The sequence below is a fragment of the Phragmites australis genome, chromosome 7 (genome assembly GCF_958298935.1).
Source record: "Phragmites australis chromosome 7, lpPhrAust1.1, whole genome shotgun sequence".
Classification (NCBI taxonomy): Eukaryota; Viridiplantae; Streptophyta; class Magnoliopsida; order Poales; family Poaceae; genus Phragmites; species Phragmites australis.
This window is the reverse complement of record NC_084927.1, coordinates 18,311,102-18,327,260: the sequence shown is the minus strand read 5'-3', so window position 1 is coordinate 18,327,260 and position 16,159 is coordinate 18,311,102. Positions and strand designations below refer to the sequence as shown.

General features: G+C 42.7%; 2 protein-coding genes across 6 annotated transcripts; both read right to left on the bottom strand.

Annotated features, from left to right (window-relative positions):
* Window positions 1-6,216: 6,216 nt before the first annotated feature.
* Window positions 6,217-11,351, bottom strand: LOC133924077 (exocyst complex component EXO70B1-like). 5 transcript variants are annotated; one of them, XR_009910751.1, is made up of 3 exons: window positions 9,109-11,351; window positions 6,946-7,114; window positions 6,217-6,541 (listed from the first exon to the last, which is right to left on the bottom strand). XR_009910751.1 is itself a non-coding variant. In XM_062369449.1 (2 exons), exon 1 carries the CDS (start codon window positions 11,205-11,207, stop codon window positions 9,135-9,137), a length of 2,073 nt encoding a protein of 690 aa, XP_062225433.1. In that variant the 5' UTR covers window positions 11,208-11,351; the 3' UTR covers window positions 6,217-6,541; window positions 9,109-9,134. The 5 variants fall into 5 exon arrangements, 1 of the variants encoding a protein (XP_062225433.1); XR_009910753.1 differs by having other exon boundaries at window positions 6,217-6,479; XR_009910752.1 differs by having other exon boundaries at window positions 6,946-7,063.
* Window positions 11,352-13,751: 2,400 nt separating this feature from the next.
* On the bottom strand, window positions 13,752-15,748 carry LOC133924076 (SWI/SNF complex component SNF12 homolog). The gene is made up of 2 exons (XM_062369448.1): window positions 14,104-15,748; window positions 13,752-14,003 (listed from the first exon to the last, which is right to left on the bottom strand). Exons 1-2 carry the CDS (start codon window positions 15,627-15,629, stop codon window positions 13,925-13,927), a joined length of 1,605 nt encoding a protein of 534 aa, XP_062225432.1. The 5' UTR covers window positions 15,630-15,748; the 3' UTR covers window positions 13,752-13,924.
* Window positions 15,749-16,159: the final 411 nt, after the last annotated feature.

Genomic DNA, 16,159 nt, shown 5'->3' with positions numbered 1-16,159 from the left:
TATAACTTTGGTAGCTAGAAGTTTACGAGAATCTCTTTTTAGTGCTATTTTCCAAAAATTTGACTGTTTGATCTTTTGATCATATTTTGCTACTCGTGATCATTATTATGTATTGTTGTTTGTTGGCTGATTATAAGTGGCAAAAATGTCTTATATGTCCAACCATCCTTCTCCATGTTCCATGTTCAAAATAAATTACTGCATTGAATCTCAGCTCAAAATCAAGTTCTGCCATGTTCCAGAACCCGGAAGGTCTAGCCTAGCCCGAAGTACCTGGATTCTAGAAGCCCTCAGGCCTTAGATGTCTCTGTCAAGTTGACAAAATCCAGGTACTCTGGATTCTATCACTCAACCCAGAGGGTCCGAGTTCCCCTCTGGGTGACCCCTCTCTGTTTCAATTAAATTCCAACCCAGAGTCTCCGGATCCACCTGGATACTCCAGGTTATCAAGACTTATACCCAACCCAAGGAGTTACCCCTTCATTCTATCTCTTTTACCTCCTCTCTCATCCTCCCACCGTGGTGACCTCCCCTCCGGTGATCTAAGGTTTCCACCATGGGATTTCCAAGTTCTTCACCAAGTGAACTCATCTCTTTGTCAGATTTTCTAGCCCTCCCTCCGAATTGACTCCAAGTGCTTCGGTTGATCTCAAGGTAGACCTAAAAATTGTTTCCTCTCGATCTCTAAATGCCTATCTCTAGAGTCGATTTCCTTTGGTGAAGATGCTCATTTTTCCTTCCTAGAATCATGTATTCCAAGGGTTTGCAAATGTATTTGTTAAATCCTTCAAACCCTAAATTTTGCCCCGGGACCGGGCAACCTAGATAATCCGGGTTGAACCCGGATACTCGAGGTTGTCCTGATCATGTTCATCTAGATTTGTTCCTCAATTCCACTTCTTGCGCAGTCCTTTTCATATCTCAAGCATAGCATCCATGTCTGTCTCAGGGCAATTTAAGATGGTTCATGCAAAAGATATTGGTCAAGCTTATCAAAGGAGGACAAAAGGCTAAAATTGATACTCTAGCCCAAACTGACTCTCCATCGCAGCAACCTGCTTCAGAGGACGAAGGCAGTGGTAGTGGACATGGTAGTGGACACGGTCATACCCATAAGGTGGTTTGTAAGGTGAGGGATTCACATGTCGGTGGCATTCACATTGATGATGCGACTCAAACCGTCAATGTGCTTCATGGTGATGTTTTGCCATCTAAAGGAGGAAGGGGAGCAACAACAGGGAGAGGCAAGGGAAAGACAGTTGCTTCCGATTTTAGGGCTCAAGGGCAAGAGGAAATAGAGGAAGAGGAAGATGAAGAAAGAATTTTTGTGCAACTTTTGAAGCTTTACAAGCCATATAATATTGTAAGATTCGGTGAGCTAGGCAGAAAAATGATTAATTACATGAAAAGGCTCGGCAAGATGAAAAAAGAAAGATACGAAGATCCATATATTTATGAGAAAAATGTGCAAGATTATCGGTTTTGGAATGATTTCCAAGCGGATTTCTATGAAACTGTGATCCTAAAAAAGAAAAAGTCAGCCACCCCAATGCAATAGATTGATTAGGACTACATGGCTAACGAAAATGATCCTATCTTCAATTAAGTTATTGCAATGATGAGGTCATAGCACAATTTTATGCCACTCTCTACTATGACCATGAAGAAAACTAATCAATATTTTGGATTGATCGAAGGAGAGAAACACAAGATCAAATATCGGTCTTTTACTTGTTTGTTTGGATTTGATGTCCGAGACACAAGCAATACCAAGATTCATAATGAGCCATAATTCTCCTCTGAAGAAATAGATTTCATGAATGAGAATCGAGACGAAGTGACTTTTGGCACAACAAAAGACTTGGGGGCGTTCTATAACTGTCTAAACTCTTTGTTATGTCTCACCTTAGCTCAAAAAAGTGGTAATTACACTAATGTTCAAAGGAACACAAGTAATTTGCTCACTAGGATGTCCAATGAGAGTGATCATTTTAGTGTGGTAGACTTTCTTTGGGAAAAGATACACAATACATCAACATACTTGGCAGGAGTTGTGCCTATACACCATATATCATGTTTATGATCGAGAAGCTCACAAAGAAGAATTTCTTCAAGGAAGTGAAGCATGAGCCTTATAGGATAATATTGGTAGGTTCAAAATCATCTTCATCTATGCAACATTCTCCTCTAAGGTCAGCTCCTAGTGCAGCACAAAGGGCAGAACCAAGGCATGAATCTTCCTCACGTGACTCTCCATCCTTTATCAAGAGTGTCCTCAAAGCCATATTCAATGTTTGCACTCACAATACCGTGAAGATAAAGGAGCACAAAGACAAGATCAATTTGAGGTTGAGGAAGATTGAGGAGAGGCAAAAAGTGATTCATACACATTTGAGGATTGAACCTCCTTGCTCTTCGATTGCCTTCAAAGAAGAAGCGAGCCCAAAGCTTTTAAGAATCCATGGGCTTGGTATGATGAGGCTCAAACTGCTGCAAACGGTGTAGAAACATCTCATACTCAAAAGGTTGATGAGAAAGAGACTGAGGAAGAGGATTTGGGTGGTGCCGAGGAAAGCTCCCAAGATGATGATGATGATGATGGTAGTGGTTGTGGGGATGGAAATGGAGATGAGGACTATGAAGAGAGCAACAACTAGATCTTTATTATTGCTTCTCTTTCCTTTTTGGTGCTTGATGCCAAAGGGGGAGAGAATGTCTTTATCTTCTTACTATCTGTTCTCTACTTGAATCCGGAGTCTCCGGGTTCACCCAGAGTATCCGGGTTCAGGGAAATATCTTGTCTCTTGTAATAATGTGTGATAAACTATGTGGTGGTGTGATAGTTATCGATATTTAAATTGGTAAGTTTTTATCTATGTTAGTGTGAGGTATTTATCAAATTCTATGGTGTAATGTTTGTTTCTCTCTTTCTTTTATTATGTGATATACCATACCATATGCATCACGGATTATCCTGTTCACTCGCACCCTTTGCACCCCACGGATGCTAAGATATAGGGGGAGCCCTCATAATTTTTTCTTAAATATGTGCATTTTATCTCAAATTCAAATTTATCTAAGACACATATTTAGAGGAAGCTCACATATATCTTAGAATTCAAAATCTTTAATTAAATTATCTTTTGTAAGTTTTAATCGTGTTGTCATCATTCACAAAAAATAGAGAGATTGAAAGTGCATCTAGGCCACTATGTGGGCTTTGGATAATTGATGACAAACGATTAAGAGACTAATGAGTTTATCAAAGTTATAAACATATTTTAGTCCCATCAAAGAAGTTAAATGACGTTGGCGTCCCTCAAAAAGAAAACAGAAATAGCATGTAGTCACTCAATAGATTTAAATTGATTTTATTTTTGAATTTGAGTATAGGTATGTCGTTCTATCAAGAGGAATGCGTATATATTGACTTGAAGATGTTTCAGTGCTCAAAGTACCCATCTAGACCAAAGAAGAGACACAAATCACCTCATGAACATCGGGAAGTTAAATGTCTTAGTATGGATCCGGAGTCTCCGGGTTGACCTAGATACTCTGGATTCTGGTGTCAGTCGGATCTTTGAGTTTAGCTCTAGCAGGGTGCTCTGTTAGTTTTTTTTTTAACCCAGAGTCTCCGGGTTGACCCAAATACTTTGGATTCTGATGTGTCAACTGGAGTCTTCGAGTTCAGCTCCAGCAGGGGTGCTCTGTTAGTTTTTTAACCCGAAGTCTCCAGGTTAACCCGGATACGTTGGATTCTGTCGGTCATCCGTACCTTTGAGTTGGGTTCCAGACAAGCCTCTCGGTTACACATTTAAGTGCCAACTCAGAGTCTCCGAGTATAACTGAATACACCGGGTCAGTGCAAAAATGACTATAACAGTTAGTTTTTTTGAGATGAGAGTATATATACCCCCCTCACCCTATTCTTTAAGATGCTATTGTTGCTGAACCAACTCGAGACAAACACATTCATAGCCATTCAATAGCCCTCCTAACTCATATAGTGTATCAAATCTTGCAAGATTTTAAGAGTTGGGTTGGAAAAGTGAGATTGAGTGCTAGTGAGCATAAATTCATTCTTAGAGCAGTTGAATTCGTTATCAAGTCGTCAATTCGTGTTCATTACTCTTGGATCTTAGAGCTCCTATACGGCTAGGCATCACTCAAAGAACATTCAAGCTTGTGGAGTGCCCCAGGAAGTTTGTAAAGGTCATCCTCGTCTCTACAAGGGAAGTGGAAGCTTTGAGTAAGCTCAAGCTTGATCTTTGTGATCGTTTAGTGAGAATAAAGGTTGAAACAGACCCTACTATTTGTGAGCACCTCAACAAAGACGTAGGATCATTTGATCCAAACTTCAAGAAACAAATTCTTGTTTTCTTTACTTTTTTTTAATACTTTCTCGTTCTAGCTGATCTTTGAGGTAATTTGTCCGATCTATTTGTTTGCGAGTTTGTAGCAGTAGGTGGTTGGTGAAAATATCTTTAAGCTTCCTTTAAAATATGTGGTAACGCTTAGATTCAATTAGACTTGTTTAGGTGTTTTTAGTTTTTTATTTTTTATTCCATCGAACTATCCAGGTTAAACTCGAAACCTCCGGACCCCAGAGTCTTTAGATTGATCTAGAGTATCCAGAATCTGTAATCCGCTGTAAAATTTTAATTTTTAGAAACACCTATTCACTCCATTCTAAATGACATCACCTACATTCATTATGACAGCCAGTGGACAGTATAGTATCCAAGTTTTATCCAAGACAAGTAAGCACTGCCACTAATTGCCATTCATACTTCAGTATCTCATCGATGTTCGCAACTGGGAGGGGGTCAAGGTTTGACTTATCGTTTGAGGCTCGGTTACTGAGTCCGATCGGTAACTGAAAATATGCAGTTATTGTGATAACCACTTGAAATTCAGCTAAAATTCGTATAAAATTTATTTGCTAAAATTTAAAATTTGGTCAAAATTTTATCAGAATCGCCTCTCGGTAAACGGTCGAATCGGACCGGTTACCGAGCGATTTTCTCGAATTTTTCGTATTGTCGGTAACCGTTCGGTTTTATCGATTTATCGAGCAATTTTCTGTAAAGTTCAATAAAAAAAACTAAAAATTGGCTCGTTCTTGTAAAACAATAACTAATTTATCTAAGCTTCAAATCAAGTGAAACAAATTTTGTTGGTTTTTTTTACATGATCTACATGATAAAAGTATTATACTCATTAAAAAGTTGAAAATTTTCTATGAGAAAATATATTTGTTAAACCAAGTTAAATGTATAGTTTACTCTTTGCTAATCCAAAAATTATGAAATTAATTTTATTAGTCTTCTTACATGATCCTATGTCTTTTAAAAAATTAACATGCAGGATTATGTAAATATGTGACGACTAGATTAATTCATAACCGACCCATCACATCTCTAAAATTAGTGAAACCACTTTTATTAGTTTATTTATACTATATTTTATGTAACAATAATAATAGTAGATATGAAAAAGTTAATCACAATGTTGTTTCTTAACATATTCACTTTATGCTTGCGAACTTTGTAAAAATCATAGAGAAATTAATAAAACTCTAAATTAAGTGAAATCAATTTTAAAAATTCTCTTAAGATACGTCCTACACAAGAAAAATATGTGTTTTCATGTTAAATTTTTTCTTAACATGAGTTAATAACTGAATTGCATGTTTCAACTTTTTTTATTTTTTTCAAACTTACTCCCTATATAATATGATGCAAACAACATTATTTTTGAAAAAAACAATTTATAGAAGGTCTTAGAATTGTCTCTAGTTTTTTTAGAATTTTTTAGAATTTATTTTAATTTTTAAAAATTTTTAATTCAAATTCGGTTACCGTCCGGTTTCTGAAACCAAACCGGAACGATAAGCTTGGTAATCACGAATTTTGACCGGTTAACGTCGATAAATTGAACCCTGGAGCGGGTTCATACTACATTTGTTTAGTAACCAGGAGTGAAATTGCATAATCATGCCACAAACCTTATACATTTAACACGTGCACTTTTGATCATCGAAAGAATCAAAATTGCACTGTTGATAATTTTCGAGACTTCATGCATAATGACAAACACAAGAGATCTCTACCTATCTAGGAGACATGATGCACCTTGTTAGTATGAACAGATAATCAAATTTATTCGCAAAAAATCAAACTTATTTCTTTGATGCGTATTTACGTGATATGCAAGTCAGAAACAAGAAGCTATCAATTAAATCAAGAATGTCCTTACTGGGGCCGGTACAAGTCGATAATCACCATTATGTTGAAGAAAACAACTAGAAAAGTAACTATAGAGTGACATGTACGTACAGGATACGATCTGATGGGCACTAACTTGCTGATTTACATTCAACTCATCTTACATAAGAAACTTTTGGAGCTGTCCAGTGAACTGGAGAAGTTTTCTTTTTTTTTTCCCCTTCTTTTTGAAGCAACTGGCGATGAGTTCTCCTGCAGTAACAGCATTAACATTGTCGGTAGCTCATCTTCACACTTTTTCTATCTACATCACACTGCAAAAACAAGTTCTAGCATAAAATACAACTGACCAAAAGATATGGCTAACTTGAATGAACAGAATGCAAAGAAAAGAGAACAGCACTTGAGTTCAGCCGTAAATGGATTCGTGCCGAGTATGCAGCAAACTGAAGAACTTGGTTTCATCCCACAACCACAACCTCAAGTTCTAGTTGAATTAAAGCTTTTTTTTTTTCAGAAAATGGCGAACTTGTTGATGTCAGACATGCTTAAGAATGAACACTAGGATTAATCGAACTATATGAATATATGGTCTACGTCTTTTGACACAGAAGATTAGCGCCAACAGTAAAACAAGCCAATTTTATAACAGAGGCAAACAGCTTCTGATAGTCATATTCCATATATAGCCAAGAGCAAAGAGTGAAAATTAACGGACCTATGAAGTTGTTGATGGAAGCATTCTTAGAAGATCAAATGGGAGCTGCTTAATGTCTTAATCATGAAATGCCCTTGCACCTCATAAAACAAGAATCATCCTAAAGTTGTGCATGCCCCTTTAGACACGAGGGGAGGTATGTAAGTTTAGTACTTCATTAGAATCTTGTCTGCAAAAGGCTAAATAAGATAGGAGTTGCATACAAATATATTACTGCACATAAGGATTTAGCAACTTGGCCAATACAGTCAGAAACTTAACCTCACAGGAGATTAATGCAAGAAAATATGCTACTTTTACTGCAAGAGGATCTTGCTATATATAAATCCAACCTTACCACCAAACCCCACTTCTACAGAAACAATACTACCTGCATAACTTGTCCAGATTAGAAGATGGGGTTTTGCTGCTGCTGTTTGGTGGTGGCTATTATGGCCATAGATCTAAAATGCACTTAATATAAATAACTAATAATGATAATTTTCCTGTTTTGGAAGTTCATTCATTTATAAAAGACAGTGTGCTCCTTTAAGAGTCACATCTAAATTCTATTGAGATATCCATTTAGGAAAATGTTTCACATACAACCTATTTGTATAGCTCGTTGCAACAAGGTGTTTTTGCCCCTTTGATTAATAGATGAGTGATCGCCCAAGTGATTTTAGCCATTTGATCTACTGGTTGTAAAGAACTTCTACAAATGGGTTGTACAAATGGTTCATCCATTTAATAAGAGCAATGTATGTGTCCAAAAATTTTCTATATACCATGGGAGTCCAAAAAGATCTCTCATGATTTATCCACTTAAGTAAACTGCTAACTGCATTTAAAGTAAAAACAACAAATGGATGACATGCTGTAGATTTTGTCTTTTCGTTTTTTACATGCCAGTTGCCAGCAAAGATAATAGAGATATTCAGACCCCAGTGAATAATACAAGTACATTATTTCTTAAACATCACTTAACTTATGATGCATTTATAAGAAGAGAATATGTCCAATGTAATAGCACCAACAAAGCATGAGGTAGAACAGGACACCAAAATTAAGACGTCAAGCATTGCCAAGAGTAGAAGTCCTAACAGCAGCAACAATAACTACTTTCATTTTGATAAGAATGGTCCAAATGCACTCTGTGAGATGCTCAAAAGAAAAAGATATGGAAACACCAACAAGCCTGTCTCAAGTTTGCAAGATCATGGGACCAGAAACACTGGGAAATATTATATGATTTTTGTGAGTAAAATGAATGAGATAGCCAATCATTCATGGATATGTATGATATTCATTTTCTAAAACCATAGTTCATTAATTTTTACAAGGCGTGATTTTACTTAGCACAATCTTCAAAATTGAACTTTGAACGCTCATTTCTTTTATGATATATTTTATAGAAACTATGAAATCATGATCATATGAAAATACTTTCAAACATGAATCTAGTGGTACCATTTTGTGTCAGTAAACTGTATTGTTAGTAAGAAATTATACAATTTGGATCTTGGAATCTGCGGGCACCTTATAAAAAATAAATGGACTGTTATTGCATAAAGAACACCATTCCTGCATAGCAATAAACGTTCCTGCATAGCAATAAGCCAATAATCTACAGTCCAACTAAAACTAAACTTTATTTGTGGATCTAACAAGACTGTACACAATCTTTAGGCTTTAGCATAAAAAATAAAAGCAAGTAGATTTAAGCCAAGGTATTCAACTGATGTTTGTTCTTATTTTAACATTACAATAAACAGATTTAGCACATCATGGTCAATCCTGCGATCCGTAATAATAATTTCTAAAGGAAGCCTGCAATCTCAAATTCCCTTACTTTCTATTTCGGGTCTAAATATACCAATTTTAAAATATGTTAGTCCAACATTGAAACTTATATAACATGCTGATCTATTCCAATAAGCAGCCTCTCTAATAATTCCAATTAACAGAGCTTGGAGCCTTGGATAATGAAATTCGCAAAGATAAGGATACACTGAGAAAGATACATGTACATTATTTATTAGTACACATAAACAGATAGTACATGAAACAAAATGATCCTCCTCCTGTATATAGCACTGTAACATCTAAGGGGACAAGCACCAATTCAACAGGTGTTTACTCCAGCAGTTCAGCGATATGGTGTCCCTTGTATCGAAGGCATACCTGTAGCAAAATACCATCAAAAGGAATTACGACCTTCTCCTGGAATGATTGGCAGACCCTAGTGACCCTTCGAATAGATCAGATAGATGATTCTCCAAGTCCTCTGGGGTGTACTTTACGTATTTTCCCAAATTCCTTCCACTATCCACTAGACTACCATATCTTCCCGTAAAAGCACGATATGCTGGGATCACATTTTCAGATATAGATATCTTGAGCTCTTCTCTGAGCTGAGGATCTGGTACCTTCCAGAGTGTTTGACTCCTGTATATCTCATCAAAGGCCAAGTTGAAGCTCTTAAATTTTTCCTTGATTTTAGAGCTTGAGCTCCCACTGCCACTTCCACTGCCGCTGCCATGTCCATCATCCTTTAAATAAGACAAAACTTTGGTCCACGAATTCCGAAGGTAGCTCTTCGAATTTTGCCGGATCTTCCCACGGCGTCTCCGTATCCAGTGATCACCTAAAATCCTCCCAAGCTCAGAATCCTTCACCTTTTGGACAATATAGAGTGTATTATTCATGGAAAATATGCACTGCAGCGCACCATCCTCATAAAGTTTAGATTTTTCCTCCAAATTGACCTCCAAGTAAGATATCAGCTTAACCAAACGGCGTCCAAGTGGAGTCAAGCTCTTCAGATACTCTCCATCCTCATCGGTGCCATTATGTAAAAAATTATGATCTACATCTCCAGCACCATTGTCATCCAAAAGTGTGTCAAGTGTGTCACTGTAAACAACCAACAACCTGAGATAGTTCATTACATAACGTGTCATTGGATGGATCTCACCAGCCATCATCGGCCGCCGTGATGACTCCTGCTGTAGGACCTTCCCAAACTCAAGAAGAGTACCCTTCACTGCATCACCAAGCCTTTCAAGAACCCCCTCCAAATCATGGATAACATCATCCCCATAACTCCCAAAGAACAGGTCCTTCAGTTCAGGGATCACCTCAGCAAGTGCCTCATACATGTCAAGAATTCGGGAAAGCTTCTCCGGCGAGCGAGTGCACACAGCCACAGCATCCCCGAAGTTACGGATCTGCATGATGCAACCCTTGGTGGACTCAACAAAGCACTCATCCCGGAGCTCATTGGACACAGCAAGCACCTGGTCGCAGAGCCGACGCTCACCAGTCAGCAGGCACCTGACAACCGTCTTGACCCCATGCACCCACTTCTTCATCTTGTCATTCAGATGCTTCCACTCGATGCGCTGCACCTCATCGATGCTGAGCCGCTCAACGCCAAGAACCACGAGGCACTCATCAAGCAGGTCGCGCCGGATGGCGCAGTACACCTGCACGAGTTCACTTGCATAACCTGCCCGCACCATCCGGTCGGCGATAGCGCGCAGCTCATCCACAGCATCTGGCCGCACCAGGTCGAACACCTGGTCGTCGAAGGGGTTATTCCCCGCCAGGCTGGCGCTGCGGGCAGTGTCCGGCGCGCCCTCCTGGCTGTGCGGGGTGGCGGGATCGAACTCGGAGGAGGTGTCGAGGTCATCCATGGACCCCAGCGAGAGGCGGCGCAGCGAACAGTAGAGCCCGCTGGCGTCGAGCGGCACCGCGTGGCGGAGCATGAGGTGGCGGAGCTCGTCCTCGAGCCGCGCCATGGCGAGCTGGACCGCGACACCGGCGCGGCCCGAGACGGCGAGCCCGCCGGCGGCGAGGTGGTCGACGGCGACGTCGACAGCTGCGAGGTAGTGCGCGGCGTCGTCCTCGGGGGCCTCGAAGACGAGCACCTCCGGGGTGGTGTCCCAGAGGTGGATGAGCTGCTCCGCGGCGTCGAAGGCGGCCAGCGAGGGCGGCTCCTCCTCCCTCTCGGCCTCCGCTCCGCCGCCGCCTGCCGCGTCGGAGAGGCCGGGCGACGGGGACGGGAAGAGGTCGGAGGTGATGAAGGAGAGGCGGTGGTCGAACCCGGAGAGGATGCGGATCATGTCGTCGGCTGCGTTCTTGGACGTGGCGAGGGACTTGACGATGTGCTGCGCCGCGGCCAGGACCTTGTCGTCGCCGGCCACGGCGGCGGGCACGGGCACGGGGAGGGGGAGCACGCCCTCCTCCCCCTCCCGCGGAGGCGACGGCGGCGCCGACATCGCCGGAGGCGGGCTAGGGTTTGGTTTGGCTGGGACGTCACGCCGCGGCCGGGTAGGGTAGCGAACCAATTCGATGGGCAGGGTAGTAAAAGGGCGGACGGATAGAGGAGAATGGAAGGAGAAGACGGCAACCGATGCTGTTTTTGCCGGTTTGTCTGCTTGGAGCCTTCAATTCAAATGGCCTTCAATTAGAATGAAATCAGCAAAAAAAAAATTAAACCTCTACTATCTCTACTACTTAAATAATACTCCCTCCGATTACAAATGTTAGTCGTTTTAGATTTATACATAAGAATTAAGAAAATAGATCAAATGACCTTATTACCCTTTATTTATTTTACATTGAAAAAGATAACTCATTTTTTTGAGAGTGATAGTATTTATTAAATAAGGGTAAGAAGGGAATAAAAGAGAAAAAAGTGCATAGAAGTTTGAGAATGATTTATATTTAAAGAATAGTTGAGAAGGCTAAAACGACCTACATTTACAATTAGAGGGAGTATGTAATTATTCTCACACCAGACATAGCGTCCTGACTCTAATCCTGCAGACTACCCTTAAACTTTGCAAAAATTACCAACCTCATGTCACTCAATCTCTACTACTTCACTCGCATGTATTTTGCTCTGGAAATCTCGCACTCGTGTTTCGCCTCTGGCTCGCGCGCCCGCCTACCCAGCGCACTGCGTGCCATGAACGTCGGTCGCCTCTCGTAGCTCCTGGCTGACATGGGTGAGCCCAATGTCTAGTACTTAAAAAATACTTAGTGATTCTCGCACCACGCAGGACGTCCTGTAGACTACCTCTAAAGTTCGTAGAAATTACCCATCTCATACCACTCAATCTTTACTACTCCACTCGCATGTATTCCACTCTCGAAATCCCGCTCCTGCGTGCACATGGACACACCTAATGACTAGTTTAAGAAAAATCTGAACTGTTCTAAATCTATGGTCGCCATGAAACATCTGCAAAACGCCTGTGAAATTCCTACGTTCCAAATTCGCCTGAGCTGAACTTGCTCAGAATGTGATATCGCCGTCTAAATCTATGGTTGAGAGATTTTGTGGGTGTTCATTCTACCGCTCATGTTCACGTTCTCAAAATCAGGCATTCCAACTCATGGTGATGGTTACATTTTTTTGTCATTGCCACGACATTACACTCCTGTATTCTAGACTTATAGTGAGATGTAGCATTCGCACGGAATTCGCTAGCTGATCACAGCGTCTGGATGAGATCACCGTGTTCCTGTCGTCACGCTTTTTTTTTCCTTTCTTCCCGCTAGTGCTTTACGATAATCGGAATTCTAATCAGAAGACAAAACAAAAAGGCGCCAATGATCAAGGAACATGACTGCTTGCTCCATTGCAAAGATGTCTGATCCATTGCAAAGTAGAAACCCCCACGGCGCCGCTCGTGACCTAGGATGGAGACAGAGCTCAAGGAACACGAGGGTAAGAACAGCGGGTTCAACCATTCAGTCATCTCAATGAGCTGGAAAGTAATCACATCTCACGCTCACAGGCAGCAGCACTGCTTGTGGCAGGCAGCGGTGAAGCTGGAGAACTGGGAGCTGTTTGCCCGAGCAAAGTTCCGGATCTTGCAGGTGCCGGCAACCGTATTCTGAAAACCGAGATGCATTGCGTCATTGCGCGCGAGCTCAAAACACGCAAGAGCGGATCAATGTCTGGAGTGCATCCAGAGTCAGGGGAACATGCATTTTGAGCTCATGACCTCACTATGGGATAACATATTTGCATTTTCAATTGAATCTATACTTCCTATAAAATAGACACTATACCGTATATTTTACACGTTTAAATGATTCACAATCAAAATTGATTCTCCATCTTTCCTTCCTTCTCCGCTTCTTTCTTTCTCTACCCATCAAATTAATTCGCAACTAATTTGAAAACCTGTATACGCTAATTTGAAAAGCCGTCTCTTACGAGATCCATTCCCTCCACCCACCTCTTAAGCATTATTATTGATTTCGTATATTTAACACAAACGTGGTTGCTAATCAAATCCCTCCACTCGCCTCTTACGCATTATTATTGATTTCACGTGTTACACGCGTGGTTGCTAGTAACTAGGGGAAAAGGACGGTAGCTGAAGGACCGGCACCCGGTAATTACACTCAGGTTTAGCAAGAACGATGAAGCTTAGACTTGACCAAACCAGTCAGGGAAAACAAAACTCTGGCACAGTAGCAGTCAAAAAAGGTTATGAATCATGTCACACCGACCCATGAGGTACTGTAAGAGGATAATAAGAGGGCGCAAAAGATAGTTGTTAAATTATTAATCCATGTGGTACTGCTAAAGGCAGGGACAAAGACATCTCATTCCATTTCGCTCCACTTCCACATTCAAACACAAAAGTACACTCTATCAGGTCCCCTCTAAACGTCTTCCTCAGTCAACCATTAGCTCCAGCTCCAGCAGGAGGAATGCGCACAGACTCGTTGACAAATGGCAACCAGTTCGGTACCATACAAGCTAACCTTGTGGTTTGTTCGGTGCAACTAATAAGATCATATGTTCAACTCATCACTTCGCATTATACTTCCACCATAGTTTGGTAATATAGAACACAACATACAGTGACTTTCACAACACCGAACAAATCTTCTCACTAACATCTCTGAATTTTACTAGTACATAATAGATAATTTGTTTCTACACCAAAAGAGCACTACAGCAATCCACTCCTCAAGAACCACCAGGGCCAGCACCTGGGCCCTCACTAGCCGGTTTTCGGTTCAAGTATCTTATAACAGCATCCTCAACCCTATTTCATTATTCAATGGAAATCATTTTGTTAGCACATGGGTATATGACATTCAAGTAAGAAAAACAAGTGGTAAAGCATAGTCATTATTAGAGCTTACCATGGTTGGTTATAGAAATCTGCTCGTCTTTCCCTTTCAACATTCCTACTCGCTTCACCAGCAACCAGCTTCAAATCTTTACTCTGAGACACTATCAATGCGTTGATGAACTCCACTGGGGACTGGCTGAAACCAAGGAAGAATGCCCTCCTCCTGCGGTGCTCATGGATCTTCTTGATTGAAGCGGATATCACCTCATCGCAAGCCTCAATGTCCTTGTGCTTCTCTGTGTTGGCAAGGAATGCCATCATCTCCTTCTGCAGCGGGAAGGGAACATCCACCAGCACATCATAGCAAGCACTACCATGCGCTCCATTCCCTGATAGCTTTATCTTATGCTCCAAGTTGATGGGTGGTGGAGCAGACAGATGCTGAGATATCTTCTGCGACAGCATTGCAAACTTCAACTTATCCTCCCCAAACACCTTCTTCAATTGAGGATCGCACATGAAGTATGAAGGATCACTAGGGTGCTGAAGCTTCTTCGCCTTAATGTACTGCCAGAGGGCAGCAATCACCCGCGCCCGAGTGTCCACCTCAACCCCAAGCACCTCCATCAGTGGCTGTGACAGCTTGAACTTCTCGGGGTTATAGTTCATCTCCAGCCGGATATTTGCAAGAAACTCTTTATCCCCTTTCCTCTTCACCTCGAACCCTTCCTGTGGGGCGGCGGACCGTGCATTCTCCCAGACAATCAGCGGGTTCTCCGGGTACAGAGATGGGTCCAGCGCAATCGTCACCCTCTTGAAGAACTGGGAGAACTTCGGATACACCGGGTTGTGCTTGGGCACTACGCTGGCAGGGTCCAGCTCGGCGCCGTCCTCGAGCACACGTCCGATGATCTTGAGCGACCAGGTGGGCGGGTCGGCGTTTTTGGGCGGCGGGATGGTGCGCGACGCCTGGTTGGCGAAGGTGTTGAAGACGTAGATGCGGAGAGTGCGTTGGAGCGAAGGCGGCGTCTTGAGTGCCTCCTGGATGTCCACCTTCTTCCGCGCCAGCGCCGCGTCAACACGGGCCTCGAACTCGAGCAGCTGCGTGTAGAGCGCGGACTCCGGGAGCAGCGCCGCGACGCGGTCGGGGAGCTGCTTCTCCGGGAGCTTGCGCTTCTTGTTCCGGCGCGCCGCGGGAGTGAGGTCGACGCCTCCCGAATTAGCCACCGCGGCTGCCGCGGCCGCAGCCTTGAACGCGGCAGCCGCCGACGCCGCCGCGGCTGCAGAGGAGGACCCGGGAGCCGGGGGCCGCGACGGGGGCTTCTGCGGGGGCCGCTTGGCGGAGGCCGCGGCGGCGGCGGCGGCCATGAGCGGGGTCTGCGGGGATGAGGAGGCGCCCATGTGGATCTGGAAGGCGGGGTTGTGGGGCGGCGGCGTGTGGAAGAGGCCCTGGAAAGGGGAGCCGGCGAGGGAAGGCGGGCGGAGGTGGGTGAGGGGCGTCGCCGGGGAGCTTCCGGGCGGCTGCTGCTGCTGCGGATGCGGCGGGCGCGGCTGGGATGGGGTGGCGTTCGGGTTAGGGTGGCCGCCGGTGGCCATGGCGGCGGCGGCGGCGGCGGCGAGATCGGATCTCGGTGGGAAGGGGATTTGGGGGAGCTAGGGTTTGGGGAGGTTGGCGAGTGAGAAGGGCGTCGGAGACAATGGAGAGGAGGAGGGGTGGTTGGGCCTTAGTTGTGGGCCGGGCTGAGAAGGGGTTTAATTTTTGTGCCATTTTTCACGCTGTATTTTTTGTAACATTTATTCCTCTAAAAAATGTGAAAGATTTGCTTTTTTTGGAATAGACATGGTGGAAATTCTCATCTGGAGAACAGAAAATTATGGAAATTATAATATTACATTGGTGTAGTTATCCGTTATGAGTTCATTCTATCTTTGAAGAAAAATACCTAAACAGATTCTTCTAGGTAAAGGCATGCAAGAATTAATGCCAAGTAATTGTAGTTGTAGCCCATCAAGAACAACATATTAGGGTTCTGATTACAACACATGGAACGTATCACAAGTTTAACGTGAGCGGGCAATTTGTATGTTGTTGGTCAACCTAGTTAGGGATACAAGTTTTGTATTTT

What these genes read in the sequence shown, in the direction of transcription:
- LOC133924076 (XM_062369448.1), bottom strand. Translation starts at nt 15,629, where the DNA reads ATGGCCACCGGCGGCCACCCTAACCCGAACGCCACCCCATCCCAGCCG. An exon ending in GATTTCTATAACCAACCATG is followed by an intron (nt 14,004 to 14,103) that starts GTAAGCTCTAAT and finishes ATAATGAAATAG; the next exon opens with GGTTGAGGATGCTGTTATAA.
- LOC133924077 (XM_062369449.1), bottom strand. Translation starts at nt 11,207, where the DNA reads ATGTCGGCGCCGCCGTCGCCTCCGCGGGAGGGGGAGGAGGGCGTGCTC.